Below are 24073 nucleotides of genomic sequence, written 5' to 3'. Positions count from 1 at the left end.
CGTCACAGTATAACGCTCTCACGGCTGAAAGGGCGAGCATGTTTGGCGCGATGGGGATGCGAACGCGCCACCCTCAGATTACGAGTCGCACGCCATGCCGGGCCCGAGAAATAGGGATGGCCGGTGTTTGGAGTCTTGAGAAAAGTGTGTCCTGCACTATTTGGACGATGTTGTTTTTTAATAATTTGAAGTGTTTGTTTATTTCAACAATTTTGCACAAAGCTACACAAAGATCTACGCTTAGTCGTGTCTAGTTTTTAGGTGATAGACTACAAGAAAGGCAGTTAGATAGCCAATAACACCCACAACCAATTCTTTTAGCATCGATTGTTGATTTTAACTATCACTCTTAGAGGCACCCATAGTCCCAATATGTGGAGCGCGTGTTTGTGGCAGTAAGCTGTGAACTATCAACTCCAAGATTCACAGTCGAAATACGCTAACCACTAATCTACGCATGGCAAAACTTTGAATTGAAAACTATATTTTCCCTTTGTTTTCATAAATTTTTAAATCTCATGCTTATCAATTAATTTACTATGAATACATTTAGATTATATATATTATTTACATTTTGTTTGAAGATAAACTCAGTATAATAATTAGGCTGTATCAAAGTGAAACAACAATGTTCAATACGCTGCAGAACAGTTTGAAAAAAAGAAAAGGAAATCCTCAACAGGCGTGGCACTTGAATTGGAATAAGTTAGATTAGAATAAATTAATCTTAGACTTTTTCCCCGTTTTCTTAGCCATATTTTTGAGTGCCATCAATACCAAGTGTGGAAAGTGAATATACTCTATTCGATTATATTACTCATCACGATCTCTAACAGCCTACCCCTAAATCGAAATTCTTTTAAGCAAGATTAGAGTAAATTTAATATATGAGACCATGGGCGCCGTCAAATACATCAATCAAAAGAATTTGACATCGTGAGTCCAAAATTGTAATTATATCTTCAATCGGTCAAGAGATAGCGAGCGAAAGCTAAAAGTTTGTACTTGAAAAACCAAAACCAAAAACAACTCATGGTCAAGCTATGAGCCACTATGCCGCGGCTAAAAGGGAACAAGGGTTTTTCCGATTTAATATTAGATGCGGCACAGTTAGCTTATTAAACATAATTAAAAGGACATCAACTCTTCAGCTTAGTGTGTATTACAAAAATAGTGTGCCGTTCTAGAAGAAATATTTGTTAATCATTCGGGAAGGCAGTTAGTTTTCACCACCTACTGCCAACTCTCGGAATACTCTTTTACCATCGAATAGTAGGATTGATCGTCACAATGTAATGTTCCCAAGGCTGAAAGAGTGAGCATGTGTGGTGCCACGGGGATTCGAATCTCCGACCATTGGTGTAGGGGTCGAGTGCCTTAACCAACTGGCAATGCCGAGCCAATGTGATACTTATAAAGACATTTAATGTTGATGCTTTATTATGTTAATTAATAAAAAGTCAGTTAAATTCTGGCTTTTACAAGGATTTCAGTAAGATATGAGCTTTAATATGGACGATTAGTTACTTAAACTCTATATGCGACGAATATACTAACAAATAAAGTTAATATATTTTCAATGTTTTAAGTGACTTTATCAATTCAGCTATTGTTTGACATATCAAATATACAAAGACAAGGTTTCACTGCAAACCTGAATATCAGTCCATCTTTTGCCATAGCATATACTATTCGTGGCATTGGGAACATTGAACCAATCATGCTAGCAATCAGACCCGCTAGCGCTCCAATCGCTACAATAAGTTTGGAATTCGTAGCTCCACGTTGTTGAAATATCTCCACCAACGCACTCTCTGCGTTGAGCTGGTCATAAGGTACGGCCAAAGTTACCTGCGAAATTATAACTTTTCAACCATAGGAACTGTATATGTTAAAGATTAATAACACTATGCTTCGGTTATTGGGGAAACTCAAAACGTGGGGAGAAAACAAACTCTCTGGATTCCTAGCATAACTGCTATTCGAAATATTTTTACAGCTACATGAACAAGCGTGTCTTACTGACAAAGATTTTTTATATTGAAGCATAAAATTTAATTTTTAATGTTATTGTACAATGCATTGATAACAATCAAGCATACAATATAAAAGAAAGGATAAAAAAGTTATTTGTGTGCAGTGTTTGAACTATCCTAAAAATTGCCTTTTACGTGCACTTAAATTATTAGTAAATAGTGTTCTTTACACAATTAAATATCTAAAACGAATAATAAATTTTTATATCAGACTAAAATAAAAGAGAATATGCAGGCATAGGTTCTCTAAATATTTATCAAATAATAAGTTCTTTAAGAATAAATACAAAGACAATGATCTTCTGCTATAAAGAATGATACATTTTTATTAAGAAATGTATCTTTCACTGTGCCAAAATAAAACTTTATCTTTACTCTTAACATAGCAGCACAGTGTGTCTGAAAAGAAATTATAATAAGTTCATAAGCTTAGGGAATGAAATCAGTTGATTGGCATTGTTTTTTAAAGTTCTAATTGTCCTTTTCTCTCGTTTTCCAACAGACAATGTTTTAGGGCTTTGTGTCATGTCCTCCATTAATCTGAAAAATAGCTCAATAGTGTTCCCGAAACGAACAGAAAACGTACACAAAAGAACTGCCTATCAATGGCTTTATTTTGACAGATATATTTACATTGTTATATATATAACCTTTGTATTATAATTAAAAATCATATGTGCGTCAACCAGAATGACTTGTCCGGAACAAAAGAAAGAAATAGACCACAACAGACCACTTTATAAATGAGTTAAGCAACAAAAATTCAGACAACTCTTCTGAAGATTCGTTTTATTGAAAGACTTTTACTGTTAGAGAGGAGAAGAGTATAACTTCTTTCACTTTTCCTGCCTGAACATTTGAGACAGAAAGAGAGAGATTGATGTATTTGTACAGTTGGGAAGGTTTAGCTTGTAACCTAGATTAAGTTTAGTATTATAACATACATCGTTCGTTCTGAAATAAATTAAGTTTTTTTAAAAAATTCTAACATATAACGTCACTACTAAGTAGATTACGTTAGTATTCTAACACACATTTTACTTCTAAATAACTAAGTTTAATACTTTGATATACATTTTTGCTTCTAAATATATTAGTTTCGTATTATAACAAATACCTTCACTTCTGCGCAGATTAAGTTTAGTATTCTAATAAACATTTTTACTTCTAACACGAATAAGTTTAGTGCTCTAACATGCGTTTTTACTTCTAACACGAATAAGTTTAGTATTATAATATACATCATTACTTCTAACTAGAATAAATTCAGTATTTTGACATAGATCTTTACTTTTAAGTAGGTTAAGCTTAGTGTTCTAATATACATTTTTATTTCTAATTAGATTAAATTTAGTATTCTAACATATATATTTACTTTTAAATGGATTAAGTTTAGTATTCTAACATACATTCTTATCTTTAAGTAGGGTAAATTTAGTATTCTAACATTATATTTACTTCTAACTAGATCAAGTTTAGTATTCTAACATACATCTTAAAGAACTCAACTGTTACATACGATGGCACTGGAAGTGATGTAAGCCGTTAGAATGATCAATAAACTGACAATAATGGCATGTGGAAGAGACTTCTTAGGGTTTTTGGCTTCTTCTCCAGTAGTAGCTATGATATCGAATCCAATGAACGCATAAAAACACGTGGCTGCTCCAGCAAGTACCTGTGATTATGACATCAATTAAACGCACATATAATTAAAAGTGGACTTTGCGACATGGAAATACATAATTAATATAAAATACGATTATTTTTGAAAGCATCCCATGTTTGATTATAAACGTGCAAGCAAATTACTAAGAAAATTTTCCATACTGTTATTTTTGTCGGGTCTGGTATGGCCTAGCGCGTTAAGGCGTGCGCTTCATAATCTGAGGGTCGCGGGTTCGCGCCCGAGTCGCGCCAAACATGCTCGCCCTCCCAGTCATGGGGGCGTTATAATGTAACGGTCAATCCCACTATTCGTTGGTAAAAGAGTAGCCCAAGAGTTGGCAGTTGGCGGTGGGTGGTGATGACTAGTCTGCCTTCCCTCTAGTCTTACACTGCTAAATTAGGGACGGCTAGCACAGATAGCCCTCGAGTTGCTTTGTGCGAAATTCCAAAACAAACAAGTTATTTTTGTGGTTCACTAAATGTACTAGAGCAGGCTCACGTCGTTTTTGTCCAGTGTTCTGAGATATAAATACGTTAAGATTATTTAATAAACTCACATTTACAGTTTAGTATTTAACCTCAGAGTAATACGGATCCAGTGATACATTTCAATACATTTTTCTAGACTATTTATGCTACTTAAACTTGAGCGTAGGCTCTCGACTTTGTCGGTTATAAACACATTATACTTGTCACAAACAAAGAACAAATTGAAGAAAATTAACACCAGTATTGCAATCTAGTAGCTTAGCTTTAAGTCTGGAGGGTTATACCATTAAAAACCGAGTTTCGATACTCGTGATGGGCACAGCACAGATAGGCCATTGTGTATCTCGAGCTTAACAATAAACGAACAAGTCAATAATATTACAGTTAATTCTACTAATTACTTCTGCTCTTGTTTACTGATTTACATTGAGAGGTGTAACACAATAAAGAACAGTACAAAATTACTCAACCTGGAGCAACAATAGTGAATGGTTTGTAAACAAGTTGGGACTCGGTATGGCCAGTTTGTTAAGGTATTCGACTCGTAATCTGAGGGTCGCGGGTTCGAATCCCCATCACACGAAACATGCTCGCCCTTTCAGCTGTGGGGACGTTATAATGTGACGATCATTCCCACTATTCGTTGGTAAAAGAGTAGCCCAAAAGTTGGCGGTAGGTGGTGATAACTAGCTACCTTCCTTCTAGTCTTACACTGCAAAATTAGGGACGGCTAGCGGAGATAGCCCTCATGTAGCTTTGCGCAAAATTCAAAACAGAATACACCAAACAAGTTGGTAATTTGGGGGTTTATAAACATAAAAACAAGAAGAGAGAGGTTACATGTTTTGTGGAATGAATACTCATAGAAATCATTCTAATTTGTTCAGAATTAATTTCTAATGGAATAGGATAAAAACATGAAAAACAAAGAAACTAGTGACAAGTTATTGGTAAACTTAATATATTTAAAAGAGAATGTTGTTTGTGATATTTTTGTAGGATCTCATCTCGTGGATTAGATAATCAAGTTATGATGAGATTGTGCTACAAAATATAATTACAATAACAGTTAAAGCATTTGAAAATTTAGTTGAAGTAACACAAAGCTACACAATTGGTTACCTGTACTCTACCTACCACCCGGGTTGTAGCACTGGGGGTCTGCAGACATACCGCTATACCACTGAGGGGCTGTATCGTTTAAATAAAAAAGTAAACATTTTAACTGTTGCTGAATTGTTATTAGTCTTAGCATTTCTCGTATTCAAAGTTAATAAAAAGCATAGTTAGGTTTAAAAACACATTGAAATGTGGAAAGAAGTTATATTTTGCCAATACAAAGTTCGATAAACGAAATGAAATTACCAACATACCCCTGACCAGCCATAAGGCATGAACCCGCCATGTTCTGTCCAGTTAGAGGTATCAACGTAAAATAATCCGGCTCCCATCACGAAAACCCAAACAGCAAAATTTAAGGTGTTTAAGACGTTGTTAAATAGGAGAGATTTTTTAACACCAGCCACCATGAGCGCTGTCATCAGTATTGTGATAGATGCAGCAAGGACGTCAGGTGTGTGTCCTGTTCATGCAACAAATTAGGATAAGTCAGTATATTATTATTTTTTCAAATATAATGACAGCAGTCTGTGGTAAAACAATATACATAACAAAGTAAGTCAGTATCTTATTACTTCTTAAAATGTAACAACGGCAATCTAAAGTAAAATATATATATATATGTATATAATTAAGTGGTATTGAATAAAAGTTGTGACTGCTATGTCGTAGTATAAGGAACAAAAATAAACAAATAAAGAGGGCTCGCATTAGTTTAAAAATTGTTATAAAACGTTATAAGGTATTAGAAAACAAGACTAGGAAGGTAATTTACCTTCATTCAACAAGAAAGATAAATGATTATTCTAAGAAAGACAAATGATTATTCTAAGCCTTATTTTTCAAAGAAAAAGAAAACTTAGAAAAACAAAAACAAAATATTTGTATTGAAATAGCCGATTTTTTGTATTATAAAGTTTGATAATAAAGAAATGTATTTATAATGTAAGAAATGCAGGAAATAGTAAAACTGTCTTTTTTATATATAAACAAACCAAACCTATCTCTCGAATTTGTAGTGATTTCGATAAGAAAAACTGAAACTTGAACAAATTATATGTTAGGAAACTTAACATACAGTTTTTTTTATAGTTATTTAGGGTTAATGTATCGATTTATATAACTATAAAATGACTCTTACCTAACATTGTTCCAATATTTGTTTTCATGATTTTACTGATTGCACCACTGCATAGTGCATCTATACAGGCGCTTAAAGCACAAGAAACTGCAGCTGTGCCAATCAAATATTCTAATATCATGTTCCAGCCAATAACAAATGCAATAAACTCTCCAACGGTGACGTAGCTATACATGTAAGCCGAGCCTGTTGTATGTGGAACTCGGACTCCAAATTCTGCATAGCAAACACCTAAAGACGGAAAACGCAAAGCATTATAGTTTACATTTAATAGTTTAAATATTATTAACATATTATACAGAAAAACATGTAATAAATATCCTGTCCTTCAAATTCGATCTGATTGGCTCACGGACTGTGTGTTAAAAGATAAAGACTATAAAACAAAATATATTTAGAAGGAATAAACCAGATTTAATGATAGTTACAGTACGAAAGTTTCCCTAAAAAAAACTGAAACTTGAAAAAAAATTATTTTCACAGAAGAATTTTATTATTTTAGCGTAGGTAAAAAATCATACAAATTATGCAATTTGGAGCTGAAATTAACAGAATTAACGTATTATTTAGTGTTTAAAAGAATTAAAATTGTGTGTGAAAAAACAAAAACAACATTGTTGTTCGAAACCGGTTCTTCTACTTTTATTGACACTGTAAATCTGATTATTTTTTAACCAAGAAGGTAGATTTATCTTTCAGTCTTTTAAAGGGGGAATGATTGAATACATTCAACAGCCCCTCTCTTATTAAAGAAAGTCATGTTGGTAAAAACCAGAAATTAGGGATTTCTGTTATTTCGTGACTTTCGCTGAAAATCTCTCTTACGAAAATAGTTATTTAAGATATTATTATTGGCTAACAACTTTGTTCTTAATTTGTATTGATAATATAGAATTCATTGACTTAAAGTATTTTGTTTTTAGCCTACATTTTTTCACTGTTCAGTGTAGTCAAATGCATTGAAATTATATTATATATAATTTTATGCAAACCTAAGTTGATTTTCCACTAGTTTTAACAATTATAAGCTTGTTATAATAAACTAGACACATGATGATTAAAACACTTTGAAGTTCTGATGAATTACTTAATCATTTTTGGCTACAATGCACGATGATTTATTACAGGAATATTACTTTATGTACTGGCACAAGGACATTAGCATACCCATTACAGGTTTGTTTTTTGTTTTTTGAATTTCGCGCAAAGCTACTCGAGGGCTATCTGTGCTAGCCGTCCCTAATTTAGCAGTGTAAAACTAGAGGGAAGGCAGCTAGTCATCACCACCCACCGCCAACTCTTGGGCTACTCTTCTGCCAATGAATAGTGGGATTAACCGTCACATTATAACGCCCCCACGGCTGAAAGGGCGAGCATGTTTAGTGCGACCGGGATTCCAACCCGCGACCCTCGGATTACGAGTCGAACGCCTTAACACGCTTGGCCATGCCGGGCCCGCCAGGTTTCCATTGAAAACGTGCAAGAATGGCATTTCATCTGTACTTTGATTCAGCCTTTTGACATTGTAACAAGTTATCTTAATGTACCTTGATGATACAAAAGATGTTTGATGTTACCTTTGACACATTTTGATGAACTTTGATATTGCAAGGCTTCATCGATGTCATGTAAGACATACATCACGTAATAAAACATCATTTCTCCACACTTTTTGTTGGAAATCCGTGATTTGCGGACCAAGACTCATTTTCAGCAAGAGTAGCCTACTGTAATACTTCATGCCATTTTGAGTCCTGATATTGAAACCGAAACCTAACAATACTTTAGGCTGACTTTATTTTACGGTTGACAATAAAGAATAAGAGTGTATTCTCCAGACGGCTGGTATGGGTATTAAAACTTATTAAAATAAGGTAGAAAACAACGTTTCGACTTCTTAAGTAATTTTCAGGCTGTTTTTCATTAACCTGAAGATGACCTAAGAAAATCGAAACGTTGTTCTTACTTTATTTTAATAAGTTTTAATACCCATACCAGCCGCCTGGAGAATATATTTTTACTTCAAATGGGTTTCACGTCATAACGAAAGACTAAGGGTGTTTGCTTCATAAAAACGATCTCTATATATAATAGTCCATTGTTAAATACAGAACGTTAGCCTTAAGTAGCTTCCCTTATTTACTTACCCGAAACATATTCGACAATATCAAATGATACCAGGCTCATGTGTCACGCCAAAAGTTTTACTTATTTGCTGTCTAATTCTATCAAGTTAAAAAAATTAAAATATTAGATTACGTGTTTAAGCTTTATTTTCTAACTTAACTATTCTTCACACTTCAGATTGACTGTTTATTATTGTTGTGTATTGTGAAAAATTCAAAAGCATTGACAGCGTATATAAATACCAATTGCTATTTTTGTTATCATCATCAAATTCAACAAGACAAAATTTAAGACAGAAACTGAGATACATTCTGTGGTCTCTGATTTACTCGATCATATTTATACGTACATATTATTACCAACGGTGGACAGAGGTTTTGTTTTCACACTGTGTAGAGCCCGGCATGGCCAGGTGGTTAAGGTACTCGACTCGTAATCTGAGGGTCGCGAGTTCGAATCCCTTTGCTCGCCATTTTAGCCGTGGGGGCGTTATAATATGACAGTCAATTCCACTATTCGTTGGTAAAAGAGTAGCCCAAGAGCCGGCGGTGAGTGGTGATAACTAGTTGCCTTCCCTTTAGTATTACGCTGCTAAATTAGTGACGATTAGCGTAGATAGCCCTTGTGTAGCTTTGCGCGAAATTCAAAACAAACCAAACCAAACTGTTTGTGTATTTGTCAGCAGGATTTCTTGATAATTGCTGAATAAATCCGGACGAAAGATTGTATACATTTCAGCTATGACTGAACTTAGAAGTGATTGGTTTTTGGAAGGTCGAGTTCACAGAGAGATCCAAAACATCCTTATATGTTGACAAGGCGACCGATTTTTCATACTGTTATTGGTCTATAAACCTTCTTGGTCGTATGCAGAATATTATTTCTCATTATCCTGACAAAATAGCCCGTGTCAGTTGATAACGATGGACATCCGGACATTTTTTTTTTTTATGTTGTAATTTGAATACAAGCGCTGCAGTGCAGAGGTAAGCACTATACCAAGTACATCTCCAGTTACACTTAAACAGAAAAAAGAATGAACACGATATTATTTTATTTTCGTATTTATCGAACGAATTTCAGATAAAATCGAGGTCAGGAAGTTGCTGATATGTGTTTGTAATCAACTGTTTTCTTTGATAGATTGTTCAGCTAGAGTGTTCATGATGAAACTTTGTAGAATGGACGTCAACTGTTTTCATTTCAAGTCAGTAAACTTACATGTTTGAGTTGGTGCGTATATCTGTATGTCCAGCGAAATTACAATTTTTTTCATAAATGTAGTGAAACTAACACTACAGTAGGCACAGTAAGATAATAAGTTTACAGTAAAAAAGTTTATTTTGTGCTGTTGAAATTTATATCGGTTAAAATGGAATAGCGTGATTATGTCCGTGTTATTTTCATCAAAAAACGTAAAAACAAAAGACGTCTAAAACATAACAACCAATTCAACATTAAAACGGAGCTTCTCGAAGAGAATAATCAAACTTTGATCTTTAATGTCCAAACATTTGTAGCATCAAAAGAACTGAAACGAAAGAAGAATGGGTTCTGTCACGTTCACACTTGTGGAACGTGTTTTAGCAGCTGTTGTTCAATTAATTATTGTATCTATTAGAGAACATACAAATCTTATAAAAGTTGTACGATATAGAAATAAAAGCAAACTGAAAATTACACGTGAAAACATGGAAGTTGCTGAAAATCAGAATTTTAAGAAGACTGTGAAAGTAACACCCCTAAACACACTTAGAAATGAGAAATGCAGATATTCTACACAGTGTTAACGAAGAAACATGTTGCACATAGATATTATTGTAGCGCAATTTTAAGATAAATGTTATAGAAACCCAGCAAGCAGTTGAATAACACTCAAGTAAGAAATGAATTAAAGATAGATCTGTGTTTTTGTAATATTGATAAGACATTGGATAAAAATTAAAGTAATGTCGAGTGTTTAAAGTTAATGTATTAAGCACTATTTTTAATTACTGTATATATATTGATCTTTAAAAATACACAGAAAATTAGAAAGAAAATTAATTTATTAACGATTACACACATATATATATATAATGTAAGTAAGCAGTAGTTTAGTTATACTATCACTTGTTTCGTAACTGTGCCAGTTTGGAATATGTCTCATTCATAGAAAGCAATAAACGGTCGTATTATATTATATGATAATATTTCACACATATTTTGTCTGGTAAATAAGTCATCATTTTATCGCACAATGCATACAACATAGTTATTTATTATGTTACAACGAAAGCACGAAATGTATGACCGTAACAAATTATTTGAATAACAGGCTATTATTTCACGATTTATGATCGTTAGTTACAATTAATTAGTGGAATAAAGAAGTTTTTTTTCCTCGAGGAATAAATCGTTTAAAATATTTCCATTACTTCTTAGTTTTAATTGCTGCCTCTTGTATCCATCTCAATAAACTTTATTTTTCTTTTGGCTCAGAGACAAACTCGAGAACTTATAATGCTAAAATTCATGGTTTAATCCCTGAGGTAAGCACAACGCAGGTAGCCAGTTTGACAGCTTTATACTGAAAACAATTATATAAAATGTTTAGTTAAAGTTTTTTTTTATTGGCCAATATGTTCTTGAATTTGAAAAAAACTGTCGTAGTAAAGGTTAATATGACAAGTAGCGCCTTAAGTCTATATCAGATAATGAGAGAGTACACAGCGAATACGTCGTCATAGTTTTTCTGTGTACGATTCCTGGATACAACAGCATCTGTGTTCTGAAATTAATTTACGACCTCAGGTTTAATCATGCAGCACTTCACAAGCTCTATGTCTGTATAACTAATTTTATGTATACATTGTTGTTTTTACCTACTTCTTTAAGAGATATTTTGATTTTTTTAGTGATCAATACCTTCTAAAATGTACCAAATGTTAATGCTTCTTGTATTATCGTTTTCATATAATTAGTCTAACATGGAGCTCGCCAGGGTTCATTTCTGAAATCGGTAACTCACACAAACCTAAATAAGTCGTGAGTCAGTACCAGTTCAGTACATGGCTCACAATAAGGTTCTTTTCAGATTGAAGAAACTCATTAGCAAATGAAAGCGGTTATGGATATAAAGCTTGTTTGTTTATTTAGAATTAAACACAAAGTTACACAGTGGACTATTTGTGCTTTGCCCGCCACGAGTATCGAAACCCAGTTTCTATCGGTACGAATTTGCAGGTATGCCGCTGTGCCACTGGGGAAGCAGATATAAAGCTAAAACGCTACGCTACGTTCAGCAGTTTTTGCAGAACTAGTTTCGATATCCGTGTTGAGAAGAGAACAGATAGCACACTGTCTAGCTTTGCATTTAGAACAACGCAACTAAAGTTTATCCCAGTCTACAAATTTAGAGGTTATAGCTCAATTACTACATTTACTGCATTTATAGGGGAGTTTATGAGAAAAATTGTGCTATTTTCTTATTTCGTATTGGTGATAATATATTTAGCCAAATGACTAAAGTGAAATCTGTTGAAAATCTACTTGGAATAAAGTTTAATCATTTTATAGCAAAAATGTAAAGAAATTTGTAATAATGAATACTTGAATAGAAAAATACTAAATCTATCTATATATATAAATATATGTGTGTGTTTTGAAAACATATTTAATATAAATTTCTGTCAAGCCTATTTAACAACGAACGAAAAGCAAGCTTGTGCTATTGATTGACTACACTGACAGTTTCTTTTTACTTCATTGCCTAATACCAAAATTGGTCAAAGACGTAATTTAGTAGCCAAAGTTCTCGTTCAAATTCGGTAGTCTCCAGATGGAACGGTTGTTAGTTTACGGACTTACAACGCTCCAAACCAGGGCTTCGATTCTCGGCGGTGGACACAGCCGATAGCCCCATGTGAGTTTGCTGTAAGACAAACAAAAACCGAGTTCTGCATAACACCCGCTCGTCATACATTAATAATAATATTATTTATAACTGTCCGTAAAACGTACATGGAAAAAAATATATAAATCGTCTTTTCGCTGTTGTTTTAAATCTTAAAATGATATTCTTAATAACTTTCTCACGTAATTCCAATTTTAAATATTTTTTCCAATACTTACTAAAATTACATGCTAATTTAATATAAATTATGTAATTTAAAATATAAAATTCAATGTATAAATTTTTACTTAATCAATATTTTAAATATTACACAATAATATGTTAAGAAATGGCAATACATACCAGAAAACAATGAGGCTACAGCAGCGATTATGAATGAAAGAATAATTCCAGGACCTGCTACGTTTCTAGCAACCATACCCACCACTAGATACATGCCTGTTCCAACACAACTCCCGACACCTAGCGACGTGAGGTCCAAAGTACTTAAACATTTCTGAAGATAGAATGAAATAATAATATAGTGAAGAACAGTTATAAATAACGACTAAGTAAAGAATCTGCTAAAATCAAAGGAGGCCAAACAAATGTGAATTTAGGGATACCGACGAATGAGGACTTCTTATTTAGATCTGACCATTCAATTCATATGTCTCTATTCCCCATTCTTTACTGGGTTAAAATTAGGGCGTAAGTTCTCCTAGTGCCCTCCACATTTCCGCGGCCTAGGGACCGTAAAAAATGAGTTTGTACAGCTAATTACTTCTAAGCATATCTGTTTTAAATGAAGCCAGAGAAAAGCTTATTTAGCTCCTGGCTCTCAGATGATGAACGATGTTTCAACAGTGCGAAAGCTAAGGGGTAAATAAACTTTTGTTAGCAGTGTAAGACTAGAAGTCATCACCACCCACCGCTAACTTTGGGGCTACACTTTTACCAAAGAATAGTGTGATTGACCGTCACTTATAACGCCTTCACGACTGAAAGAGCGAGCATATTTGGTGTGACACGAGACCCTCAGATTGCGAGTCGAGCGTGACCGTGCTGGGCCTAACCCAAACAGAGAATGCTGTATATAACATTCGTGCATATTTACTATTTTATATTTAAAATGAATTTAATAGACTAAAAACACAACAGTTGTAGTAGCTTTTGAGAATTCCACACATAAACTCGTACATGTGTACTTTAAAATTATCTACATAGATATTTTATGGATAAGATAAACAAAACTCTATACTCAACATGTAAGTTCAAAAATTAGTATAAGAGATAATAGAAATCTCGTAACACGAGCACTGTCGAAAGGTGGACCTTTCTTCGCCCATTTCACCTGATGAAGAAAAGTCCACCTTTCGACAATGCTCGTGTTATGAGATTTCCTACTATCTCTATACTAATTTTTGAACTTACATTTTGTCCTGACATCAAGAAAATATCTGATGTGTATCACATTTGTATAGATTTATAGGTAGAATTTCACACACGCACACAAATAAATTACTAGTAATTTATATAAAAGGAATTTAATAATACATGTAAACCTACTACTATTCTTGTTTTCAGTCAACAGCAACGTAGAGAAATTATAATACAGGTGATGTTATATTTGTTTACCGTTACCAGAGTGTTACTGAGAACCTAGCTAGAAAACAACAACAACAACATTATTATAAATTTCAATCTATTATAGTTCCGAGTTTATTTATATTCCTCTAGAGATGATATTAACTGAACTGGTTTCATATCGTAGACATTTATATAATATAATATTTAAGCGGTTAGTATGGATAATGTTTTGTTTTTACAGTTCTAAAATGAATTATTCAAAACATATTCATATATATCGTGATAGTAGAAATGACTTTTGTTGAAACCTGAACATTTTTCAGAATATGGTTCTCATTCCTATTTCCTTTCTGATATATTCTTAGCATGATGGCGCTAATGACGTTTGTCAGCACTGTTATTTAACTGTTCTCCTTTTTATGTTGTCTCGGTAGCAGATAAATCTAACGAACACGTGTTATGACTTTTCCCTTGAGTAAATGATAAATCTTTCAAAGCGTGTCCAGACTGTGACCTGACAAGCTTACAGGTGTCAAATAAAAAAATAAATTTGTAAAGTTAATGTTGAAAAGTTTCGACCTAGGTTCTAACAATAAAATTCTTATTGTTGTATTTTTGATTAACTAATTTTGAAAGAAAATAAAGTTAAAAAAGACATATTATAATGCTCAAAACTTTTCAATATTTTAACTGTTCATGAAACCATACATATTAGAGAAGAAATAATATTGTGATCTTTCGATAACTGAAATGATAAATTTTGTTTTACTACATCTAATGTAATTAATTATTATTATCAAATCTATCATTTAAAAATATCAGGACACGTTTAGTTAGGAAAGAGCATATATATTGAATATTTATATATACTTCATAATTTTTTTAAACAGATGTTTGCATCAGTGATTAGATAAAGCACTAATTAATTTTTTTTTCTGAATTTATATGCATTACTCTAACATTTCATTAAATGTTTTTGTTGCAATCTTATTTTTAAACAGATAAATTAAATCTACTTTTGGTTGTAGAAGTTTTGCTTCCAAGATACAGCATGGTCTAAGCTAGAATTGACAGACTTTAGTTTTTTATTACACGTGTTATTTATCAACGTCGTTGGTAGAAATTACTATGTAAATTATGAAAGCATGCAATATCATATTTATTAATTCACAGTTATGGTTTTGTGGTTGCTAACAATTTGCCCACTCTTTGTAGCATTCATTAGAAGGTAAACATCGCCTCTCAAACTATTTATTTTCAAATTGAACAAATATATTTTTGTTTCGTAATTAATCAAAGACATTAAAATATCTCTACACAGTATTTAACGACTTGCCCAACAAATTACAGTTGAAACTTTACACAGTTGAATTCAAGTATCTGGAACAAAATAACCCAAGGATTTTGCTATTTACTTCAGTTTAGACAGCTTATTATTATTTTGTAATTGCTTATGATTGAAATTTTAATATTGGAAATAATTGACTGTTTTGAATTACCATAGTTTTAATACACTTTGATCTCAAAGTCATCATATTATTCTTTATCAAAAGATGTGTGAAGGTTAATTAGGCTTAGAAAGCTTTCTCGAACATTTTAAAAGGAGTATTTACTTATTCAAAACTTTTTACTATTATATCGAATGACGTTTTTTTTTAAATACCATACATTCCTTATTTTAATTATGTATATAAAAATTGTACACATACTGAAAATACCGATGTCTAACAGAGATAACCACATTGGAAATTCGATTATTTTTTGAGCGTATGTATACATAGATAGACATTTATATAAACACAAATTCAACGGTGACAATTACAATGAATGTGTAACAAGAGATAACTTTGAGCATGTATATACATACATACATACACACTGAAACTATATACAACAAAGTATAACGGACGTGTAACAAACGATGACCTTGAGGATGTATATAAACATATTGAAATTATATACCATAAACTACAACGAACGTGTAGCATCCCATGACTATGAGCATATGTATGAACAAAAATATTATCTGGTGCAAACTACAACGAATATGTAACATGCGATGGCTATTAACATGTAAAGTAATGTGCTGAAACTATATAAGTCACGTTCAGACTGCTTTGAGAAACACAAGATAAAAAAGCCCAATAGTGATTTCACAAACAAACCTGCAGGTGTCAAATAAAAGGAAGGAATTTATAAGCTTAATATTGAATAGTTTGGTCTTATGTTTTAACCTTAGATTCTTATTGTTGTGTTTTTGACTACCTAATTTTAAAAGGGAATAAAGATAAAAAAGACATTTTGATACCCAAAACTTTTGAATATTTCAACATATTTATATATGTATGTATATATATATAAGCAATAATTGTTCATGAAACCATAAATATTAAAGAAGCAATAACATTATCTTGTGATAATCAGATGATGAATTTTGTTTTACACTATGTAATATATATTAATCATTAGAACTTACAGATTCAAAACAATTTTTTTAAATATTGGAACGGATAACTTTTACTAAAAGACAATGGATTACTTCGAGCATGTATGTAAAAAATTATACAAATAATGAATGTATCAATGTCTAGCAGAAACAACCATTGAAATTTTGATTATTTTTTGAGCGTTTATACGTGGATAGAATATTAATACTCAACAGTTAAGTAAAATACATCAAAACAAAACAAAGTCAAAAAGAAGGACTGTGTTAGAAAGAGCATATACAAACCATTCGCTAATGATATTTTCTAATAAACAAAAATGAAAATAGCGTTGCACAAATTAAAAGTATCCTCAGGCCATAGTTTATAATATGGGATATAAAATGTACCCTAGGTTTATGGAGGTGACTACTTGAGGAAGGACCCATATTTGCGGTGGGGATAAATCGTCTATAAATCTTAACTTCCGTTCGCCAGTCTCACATGAAGAAATTCATAAATAACAATAATAATTAAATAATAATATTATCAAAAGAAATTAGGAGAGCGATATGTGGGTGCTCAAGCCCATAACGTCTCATATCTATACCATTCTTTATAGTCTGCATACACTTGTGGGAAGAAAACCATGAAGAAAAAGTAATAATAATAAGGTACAACTATTTAGGGAAAAGTAAGATAAACTTATCTCCTGAAGTTGGCTTTTCAGCTCCCATTATGGTGGTAAGGCACTAATTAGTAGCCCAGAAGACAAATTATAAAGGGTCCCAACTAGTTATCTAAACTAATTAGTATATTCCCAACCATCATCCATTAAGTACGCTGTAATTACTAATTTTCAGACCCTAAACAAGCCTTTATATACTACAAGGTGTTCATCTGCATAAAGTAGTGCCAAGCTGTTTATGTGAACTTATTAACAACTAAAAATACTTATTAGAAAACTTGAGAAAATATACTTAATTTTTACCTCTTCATATTTATTTAATACATTCTTATATTTACTACAGAATATTTCTATGATCGTATTTACTGTATCTTTATTAGATCCATAAAATATTAATTTTTGCATCGATACTTTAACATTAGTAATAAAATATTGTAATTTATTACAAATTTTACAAAATCTGAATAATTGCAAAGATATAACAGAAGAGTATGATACGCTATTAGTAAAAGAAAGTAAACCATATAACGGAAAAGAAAAATATTTTCTTTTATCAAATATGTTTAGATTGATATCATTATCATTAGCATTAATTTCTAAATCTAAATAACGCGCCTCTACATTAGAAATTGAAGTATTTTCAATATCTAATTCCACCACATAAATAATGTTAATAACATTATTTATCTAAGGATTATTTATACTAATTTTAAGTCATCTGTAAGATAAAGTAACAATGTCCGGAGTTATGTAATTTTCAGTAACTATAGTCTCTTAAAAATAAAGTTATAAATTTCTAATACAAGTAGAATAGTTAGCTCTCATTGAAACTCCTATTACTTGCTTAATTTAAGTACCTGGTTATTGAAAGATATATAATTATTATAAATGCAGAAACTTAATGTCTTTTATGTTTTTGGAGCTAGATTTTATTTCTTACTGCACAAACAAAACTGTTTTATTAATAAATTAATAACAATAATTAAATTCCTTAATGAAATTGTGGTGTACAGTGTTGTAAAATCAAATGTTTGAACATTCTTTATATGTTTAAAATTTCTTAGATATTCTAAAATGGGTTGATTATTTTTATTATTTAAAATATGTGTTTCTTATTATTAACAAAATTATAGTTTTAATTTTATTAAATAAAATATTAAGAAATTTATTTCATAAAATGGCTGGTTGTTTAATAACTGTTATTATTGAACTAGAAATGAATCTAAATTTAATTGTATATTTATGGAGTTTAGGAATTGCATATAGAAAAGGTAAAACTACGAAATAATTGGAGTTAGGATAAAGTTTTTATAAGCTTTAATGAAATTATTGTTGTTGTTTCGATTTAAGCACAAAGCTACACAATGGGCTATCTCTGCTCTGCCTGCCACGGTATCGGAACTCGGTTTTTAGCGCTGTAAGTCCGTAGACATACCGCTGATCCACTGGGGGCAATAAATTATTAACTATGTATCTTTACACTGGTTATCAAGGTTAAATTTCTGTGTACCATTGATTTCTTTTATTATAATTAATGCATAAAACTGTTTACAAATGAAACCAAAATTACAGTCATCTTTATCAATTGGAACTATAACATACGTTTTTGTCTTTCTTGAATCTTATTTTTTAACTGATGAAACGCTAAATCTATATGATATTAATTAATTTTGTTATCTTCATAGAGGTAAAAGGATTAATTCTACTAGGTGGTGGCAACTTATTATTATTACTTTTTCTTGTTCTTCTTTACTTTGGAGAGATGTCACCCTTACCCTTCACATAAAGACTGATAGACAGTGTATCCCCACCGCAATGTGGGTCCTACCTCAAGCAGTCACCTCCAAAAACCAAAGGCACATTTTATATCCCATACTATAGAGTGTTTCCTGGGGATCCTTTTAATTTGTGCAGCGTTTTCGATTTGTTTCTTTTTTGTTTATTAGAAAATATATGAAAGAGAGAAACATTTTGTAAACACATTAAACTTATTGATATCACAACGAACGTCTAACAAGCGATGACTTTTAGCATCTATATAAACACACTGAAATTACATACGAGAAATTATAACGAACGTGTAAGAAGCGATGATCATGAGCATGCATATAACTACACTGTAACTGAGTATTAATTATTAAGAGTTTGTTGATTCATTACCTTACGCTTTCTGCAGAAGTTCAATAATTGTTAATCATTCTGGCATCTGACACACTATGTAATCACTCTCGTTTCTGTCATACAAAGAGTGTTCTGTTTTGGCATGGTTTATATCATGTGATGAAGTTCTAGATGTTAGAGTGCTCTACTCACATTCGTCTAACGTTCTCGCTCTCTCAGTAGTGAGGATATTGTAATGTGTAATTCAATCGTTATGTTATTTAGTAGAGAGAAGTCCAATAATTGCAGTGGGTGATGTTGACTGGCTACCTTCCCTTTCGTCTACAACTTCAAAACTAGGGGCGTTTGGGGCAGATAACATCAAGTAGCCTTGCATAACTTTCAGTAAACAACATGCACACTTCTGATGAATTCTTATAGACTTATAATGTAATTTAATACTCTATCTAAATGCCTAAATGACGATCTCTCGGTTTATTTTTCAATATTAACTGTTCATTAACATCTGCATATATTTTTCTGTTTTCTGAGGTCTTACTTTTATAGTTTGCCCATTTGTATTTCGATTTTCACTTATAGAAATAAGATCTCAAGTTTTTACCTTCAGTTTATTGTCTGCTGACGTCTCCACAGGGTCTCCTGATGAGAAGTCCTTAGTTCGGAGAAGTTTACCAATCACAAGAAGAAGATTTTTCTTCAGTTTTTCTCTTGTATCGCTGAACATTCTTAATAAGAAGCAAACATATTTTTTAGTGATATAATATATATGTTTTAAACACAGATTACTGAATGGAATACTAATTTAGTTTATCTTAACGAATACAAAATTATCTCTGACATAACACACATATCAGCTTTGAAACATGCTATTCACATCAGATACACAAGACAAACACACATGATATTATCAGGTTAAGTGTTTTATTTTTCGAGCAATAGCCACAAAGAACAGGAGGAACAATCAGGATATATTTCACGGGATTTAACTCTAAAACTCTGGCTTCATTGAGTTGAAGAAAAGACACTGGAAATAAAGTTAAACGAAGTAAAGTCAATGTTTATTCAACACAGTTAAAAATATGTACCCAAACTGCTGGTACGTCAAATAAAGAGATTTTGAAATTTTGTACTTATTTTTGAGATACGTGTTTTATACCGATAAAGTATGACATTAAATACATAGAAATAGACGGTACTCGCGTCATTGAATTTTCCAAGTGAAAGTTTCCAAAGTTAGTCATGACAACGTTATCACAGAAGTATATACAACATCACAAAATAAACCTCTGCGATTTCACCAGAATGTTCTAAAATATTTAAATAGGATACGCTCAAAATAAGGTCAGCTTTGCACACTGGAACACTAACTGAGCGTCGATACAACAAACACAGAATTATCTCAGGCATAACACACAGTTTGTATGCTCGGTTTTTTATGTTTATTGTTTGTGTTAATACGTTATATACTATGCTGTTCTCAGAGCTATATTCTTCCTGGTAACGCGATTTTCGACAGGCTAAAGACAACAACTACAAAGTTTGTAAGAAACAAATATATGCAACTACCTATAACCAGAAATGCGAACTAATGTAATCGCACAATATTATTTGTTTGTTTTTTGAATTTCACGCAAAGCTACACGAGGGCTATCTTCGCTAGCCATCCCTAATTTAGCAGTGTAAGACTAGAGGGAAGGCAGCTAGTCATCACCTCCCACCGCCAACTCTTGGGCTATTCTTTTACCAACGAATAGTGGGATTGACCGTCAGATTATAACGCTTCCCTGACTGAAAGGGTGAGCATGTTTGGTGTGACGGGGATTCGAACCCGCGACCCTCGCACAATATAAGCGAACCTATATAAACATTCTATAGAAAGCATATATATGAAAAAAAATGAAAATTTCATTAAACCATAGAAAGGAAAAGAGAACATAGTAATTTCCAAATACCACACCTGGTTGGTGAGTTAATTACATGGAGCAAAATCATAGTTGTTGATTTTATATTTTATTATATCAGTAGAACCTGGTGAGTTTAGTTGTTTTGGTTTTTTTTAATTGCTAACAAAATAAAGGTTTAAATGCAGTTCACTGACAGAACATACGGTATAAATAAGGAAAACAAGCTTACCATATTTTATGTTATTACTACAGTAGCTGGAAAAATCTTAGAATTGATTTATAATTCATTTATTAAAGTCGGAAATGATAGGAAAGAACTTTTCAGTTATTCGAAGGTACATTATGGCTGGTATATAAGCATAGAATCGATTTAAAATAATTAGTTCGCTAAACGAGAAAATTGCTTATGTAGTTTGGAAGCGGAAGGATTTGCATTAAACAAATGTTTCAGGGCGATTTGTCTAAATCACACAAAGCGAGATTTCGTGGCGACCTGTCATAAACTCTATTGAATAGAGGACTTTCCTCGTGATCCGTATTTACTACACAAACGGAGGTTTCATGAATGGCGATTAACCATTAAATACATTATGTGTTCTTTGTTTGTATTATTTTAATGCGTTATATATTATGCTGTTCTCAGGGCTTTATGTTTCCAAGTAATGCGACTTCCGATAGCTTAATGACAACATGTGCAAATATTATAAGAAACAGACATTTATAACCAGAAGCGCGGACTGATTTGATCACACTCCTTTAATATGAGGGGTGAATTACCAGAAGGTATTTCTCACAGTATGATGGGATTAGGTTATATGGAAGGGAATGTTTGAATAAGGGAAGAAATGTGCCTGCTATTAAAATATTTGAACTACATCTTTTAAAGACCTGTGCTCCATATAATAATTGCTATGTAATATCCTGCAGTCCACTGTCATTTCGGAGACGAATGTGGGGTTAAAAACGCCAGATACGTTCTGTGAAAACCCAGGAGGTGGCGCTTACGTGTTGTCAACCAATATTTAAGGACTAGTTTGTTTGTTATTGAATTTCACACAAAGCTACTCGAGGGCTATCTGTGCTGGCTGTCCCTAATTTAGTAGTGTAAGACTAGAGGGAAGGCAGCTAGTCATCACCACCCACCGCCAACTCTTGGGCTACTCTTTTACCAACGAATAGTGGGATTAACCGTCACATTATAACGCCCCCATGGCTGAAAGGGCGATCATGTTTGGCGCGACGGGAATGCGAACCCGCGACCCTCAGATTACGAGTCGCACGCCTTAACACGCCATACCGGGCATTTAAGGACTAATGTAGCTGAGAAGGTAAATAATAATGAAATGTGATACATATATTCCTTGATGAAATTAAGGTTCATAAATATACTTTTTTTTTTCTTACTGTGCATGCGTTAAAGTCTACTTTCTACACAATAACGTAGTAATGTTGTTTAATTTTGATAAGTTGCTTAACAGCACATACAATAATTAAATAAACCTAAAGTTATCCGAAATCCTAAAAGAGAACAAATAGTTTAAGATCTTGGTGTAATAATATAACATTATATTACTGCATAGAACAAAGACAAAATTTGTACATAATATTTTAAATGTTTTAGCAAGTTTTATTGTCCTAATATAGTTATATATCAAGATATTTGCGGATCTCTGTCTCAGGTACAGAGTATTTGAGATAAGTTTCATAATTATATATCAGCTTCTCCTTGTTAGAGATAATAATTAAAAGGCAACTGCTTTGTTTTTTAATATGTATAAACTCGTATAAAATTGTTCCTTTTTCCAGATTATGTTGTTGCTTTATCTTTGGCGCATTTAAACTCATGACTCAGAATTCAACCACAAACTTAACACTATAACTCAGAATTCAACCATAAACTTAAAATAAGAATTCAGAATTCAACTATAAACTTTATATTTTCGACGTTGATAGTCGGTAACAGTAAGTTAAGAGCTTTCATTAAGCTAATTACTGAAGATTCAATCAGTTCATCTCTCACTAGTTTGGCTATTTTGTTCGGTATGTATCTGTTTGTTGCTTACAATTTGTATTTCTTAGTTTGTACCAGCTTTAAACAGAATAGTACATGTTGATTTTATATTACCACAAGTTTACCAATAGTGAAATATTGTTCCAAATATCATGTATTACTCATCACAATTTGCCTAAGGGGCTTGTTTGCCGTTTGATCATCTCAGATTCTATATAACCCATGGAGCATTAATAATATTCATATTAGAGCTTTGTTCATACTAAACCATGGTTGCAGTGCTCCATCGGTTTCCTGTTATTTCCAGTTATCATTTTACCACATCTACCGCATGTGTAGATGAATCCCTGCCCTAACAAGTCTTGTTCCTCAGGGAATAACGTGATGTATAGAAATTTACTTGTATTTGACAGCAGCCAGGGGTGTAGATCTCCAACACCATTATCTGGGGTGTAGATCTCCAACTCCATTAGCTAGGGTGTAGATCTCCAACACATTAGCTGGGGTGTAGATCTCCAACATTATTAGCTGGGGTGTAGATGTTCAACACCATGGGCTGAGATGCAACCGACATTTGTACTGCCCCCCCCCCAACGTTCTTCACTATAACTGTTGTATGGATCAAGATACCATTGTCCACTTTGCCATCGAACAAACTATCGCTGTTCGTTGTCAAATCATATGATATTAGAATTATCTATAAATAATACCCCTCCAACTTTTTTTTTATCTAATTATTTGAAGTTGAATGTCCATTTGGATCTCTTGGAAATTGGAAATGGTTTTCAACCAGTATAGGTCCATTGGAAATAATATTCACGCCTTTAGTTATAGTTAGATAATTGAGCATACCATGGGTTATTTAATATTACTTTCGAAATG

General features: G+C 32.5%; 1 protein-coding gene across 1 annotated transcript in view; it reads right to left on the bottom strand.

Annotated features, from left to right (window-relative positions):
* LOC143250960 (putative cationic amino acid transporter) overlaps positions 1 to 24073 on the bottom strand; it is a 65936-nt gene that overhangs the window by 16086 nt on the left and 25777 nt on the right. Inside the window, exons 2-7 of the mRNA XM_076502202.1 lie at positions 19878 to 20001; positions 12818 to 12971; positions 6454 to 6684; positions 5567 to 5775; positions 3556 to 3714; positions 1655 to 1851 (exon numbers count right to left, since the gene is read on the bottom strand). Coding sequence (XP_076358317.1) covers positions 1655 to 1851; positions 3556 to 3714; positions 5567 to 5775; positions 6454 to 6684; positions 12818 to 12971; positions 19878 to 20000 — 1073 coding nt within the window. The 5' untranslated portion in view covers position 20001. The remainder of the gene's footprint in view (positions 1 to 1654; positions 1852 to 3555; positions 3715 to 5566; positions 5776 to 6453; positions 6685 to 12817; positions 12972 to 19877; positions 20002 to 24073) is intronic.

The sequence above is a fragment of the Tachypleus tridentatus genome, chromosome 1 (assembly GCF_004210375.1).
Source record: "Tachypleus tridentatus isolate NWPU-2018 chromosome 1, ASM421037v1, whole genome shotgun sequence".
Classification (NCBI taxonomy): Eukaryota; Metazoa; Arthropoda; class Merostomata; order Xiphosura; family Limulidae; genus Tachypleus; species Tachypleus tridentatus.
Note: the sequence above shows the minus strand (reverse complement) of the source record. Positions and strands in the feature narration are given on the sequence as shown.